The following is a 2500-nucleotide window of genomic DNA, read 5'->3' as shown; positions in this document are numbered from 1 at the left end:
ATCATCATCATCATCACCACCATAATCATCATCATCATTATCGACATCATCATCATCATCATCATCACTATCGGCATCCTCTTCTGCTGTATCTACTCTTTTATTTACTAATCAATAAGTAGAATTAATTCCCAAACATATATGTGATCTTCCTCCTCCTCCTCCTCCTCCTCCTCGTCCTCATTATTTCTTCAATAGAATTGTAAATGTCTGGAACTCTCTCCCAGTACGCGTTGTCCATAGTAATACAATAAAAACTTTTAAACGAAGGTTGGACAATCACTTCGCATCAACCCCTCACATAAAGTACTTTGCGCCTACACAAAATATTCTTTTTAGATACTGTACTAGATAGGATCATTTCTCTTTCAACCTTTCCTATGACATTTTTTACTTTCTTCCTATGCTCAATTTTTTCCTTTCCTTGAACCCTGGTGTCCTTCATCCTCTAACTCGTAGAATCTGTAGTGGTAGAATAGGCACAGTCAGCCTCGTTACGCCCAGTAGGACTGTTGCTATCTGTTCTTTCCTTTGCATTCCTCCTCCTCCTCCTCCTCGTCATCCTCCTCCTCCTCCTTCTCTGTGCTACCAATCTTCTTATCAATACACATAACCAATTTTAAAAGATACACCCAAAGCAGAGAGGACTGTTAACAACCTATAAGTTTGTATCTGTCTGTATGCCTGTCAATTCGTTTTTCAGTTCCTTTCACAGCCTATCTGCCTGTCTATTCCTCTTTTAGTCTCTCTCTCTCTCTCTCTCTCTCTCTCTCTCTCTCTCTCTCTCTCTCTCTCTCAAGTTGGTCACAGCACTGCATGATCTCGTTGTGGTGGTGCTGTCACTCTCTCTCTCTCTCTCTCTCTCTCTCTCTCTCTCTCTCTCTCTAGCTAACACGTTAATCCCCACCTTATAGTTCCTGCCAAATGACTCAGTCCTTCACTCTCTCACACACTCACACACTTTCCTCCTCACCTTGTTGTGGTGGTAAATCGTTCACTCTCTCGCTCACTCACTCACACTCACACACGTTCCTAGTCCTCCTCTTTCTTCCCTCACTCCCTCTTACTCACTTTTTCTTCCTCTTATAAAGTAGCACTAAGTCTCTCTCTCTCTCTCTCTCTCTCTCTCTCTCTCTCTCTCTCTCTCTCTCTCTCTCTCTCTCTCTCTCTCTCAATATTTCACTCCTCACTCATTCCTTCCTCTTCCTCTTCCTCTTTTTTTCTCTCCCTCCCTCTCTCACTCACTCGTCCATGCTTACCTTATAGTAGCGTTAAATCTCTCTCTCTCTCTCTCTCTCTCTCTCTCTCTCTCTCTCTCTCTCTCTCTCTCTCTCTCTCAATATTTCACTCCCTCACTCATTCATTTCTCTTTCTCTTTCTCCTCCCCTCTCCCGCTCTCACTTTTTTCACTCGCTCACTCACACACGTTCCTTCTCACCTTGTTGTAGCTGCCGTTCTCGTCATCGTAGCCGCCGTTCAACTGTGCCCCCTCCTCCCCGTGAATCTTCTTGGCGTCCACCCCGAGGTAGTACACTTCAGGATACGCCTCGATCTCCCGCCGCTCGTACTCCGACAGCAGGTCCCCGTAAGTCTTGAGGGCCTCTGTGTGGGGAAGGAAGGAAGGAAGGTTAGCGTTTTGGAAGTGTGTGTGTGTGTGTGTGTGTGTGTGTGTGTGTGTGTGTGTGTGTGTGTGTGTGTGTGTGTGTGCTGGTGGTTTATTTGTATCTTAGGTGTTTTTTGTGTTCCTTTTTTGGATTTATTTCTGTGTTTTTCGCTTTGTTTTGTTTGATTTTCTCATGTTTTTGCTTGTTTGTTTCTATATTTCCCGGTTTTTTTTTTCTCTCCTATTTTCATCTGTTTTGTATATTTCCGTTCTTTTCGTCTGTTTTTTTTTTCATCTCTCTTCGTCCATTAGTCTAGTGAAAAAAAAAGATTTATCGTTACTTCTCGTTATTCATTGTTTTTATTTATAGTTCAGTCTGTTTCGTTTCTGACAATTTACCGTCATACATTCTCTCTCTCTCTCTCTCTCTCTCTCTCTCTCTCTCTCTCTCTCTCTCTCTCTCTCTCTCTTCTCTCTCTTCCTTCGTCTTTTCGTCTTTTGATTTGACTCAAGGGAGAAAGATTACTCCTTAGTCCGTCTCTGTGTGTGTGTGTGTGTGTGTGTGTGTGTGTGTGTGTGTGTGTGTGTGTGTGTGTGTGTGTGTGTGTGTGTGTGTGTGTGTGTGTGTGTGTTCCCTTCATCTTAATTCGACTACAGTTGGGCGAGTTATGAGTCAGCCTGTCTCTCTCTCTCTCTCTCTCTCTCTCTCTCTCTCTCTCTGCCAGCTTATCATATCTCTGCCTTTTTGTCTGTATTTCTTCTCTCTTCGCTTCTTAATCCGACAGGAAGGAGAGTTATGGTCCTGTCTGCCTCAATGTCTGTCTCCCTTTCTGTTTATCTGTCTAGCTTCTCTCTTCCCTGTCTCTTTCCTGTTCGTCTCCTTCCACCAACTCTCTG

General features: G+C 43.6%; 1 protein-coding gene across 3 annotated transcripts in view; it reads right to left on the bottom strand.

Annotated features, from left to right (window-relative positions):
- Positions 1-2500, bottom strand: part of LOC123499617 — a 167450-nt gene that overhangs the window by 35309 nt on the left and 129641 nt on the right. For all 3 annotated transcript variants that reach the window (XM_045247904.1, XM_045247906.1, XM_045247905.1), the window contains one exon: positions 1439-1602. In XM_045247904.1, coding sequence (XP_045103839.1) covers positions 1439-1602 — 164 coding nt within the window. The remainder of the gene's footprint in view (positions 1-1438; positions 1603-2500) is intronic.

This window comes from Portunus trituberculatus, chromosome 50 (genome assembly GCF_017591435.1).
Source record: "Portunus trituberculatus isolate SZX2019 chromosome 50, ASM1759143v1, whole genome shotgun sequence".
Lineage (NCBI taxonomy): Eukaryota > Metazoa > Arthropoda > Malacostraca > Decapoda > Portunidae > Portunus > Portunus trituberculatus.
Note: the sequence above shows the minus strand (reverse complement) of the source record. Positions and strands in the feature narration are given on the sequence as shown.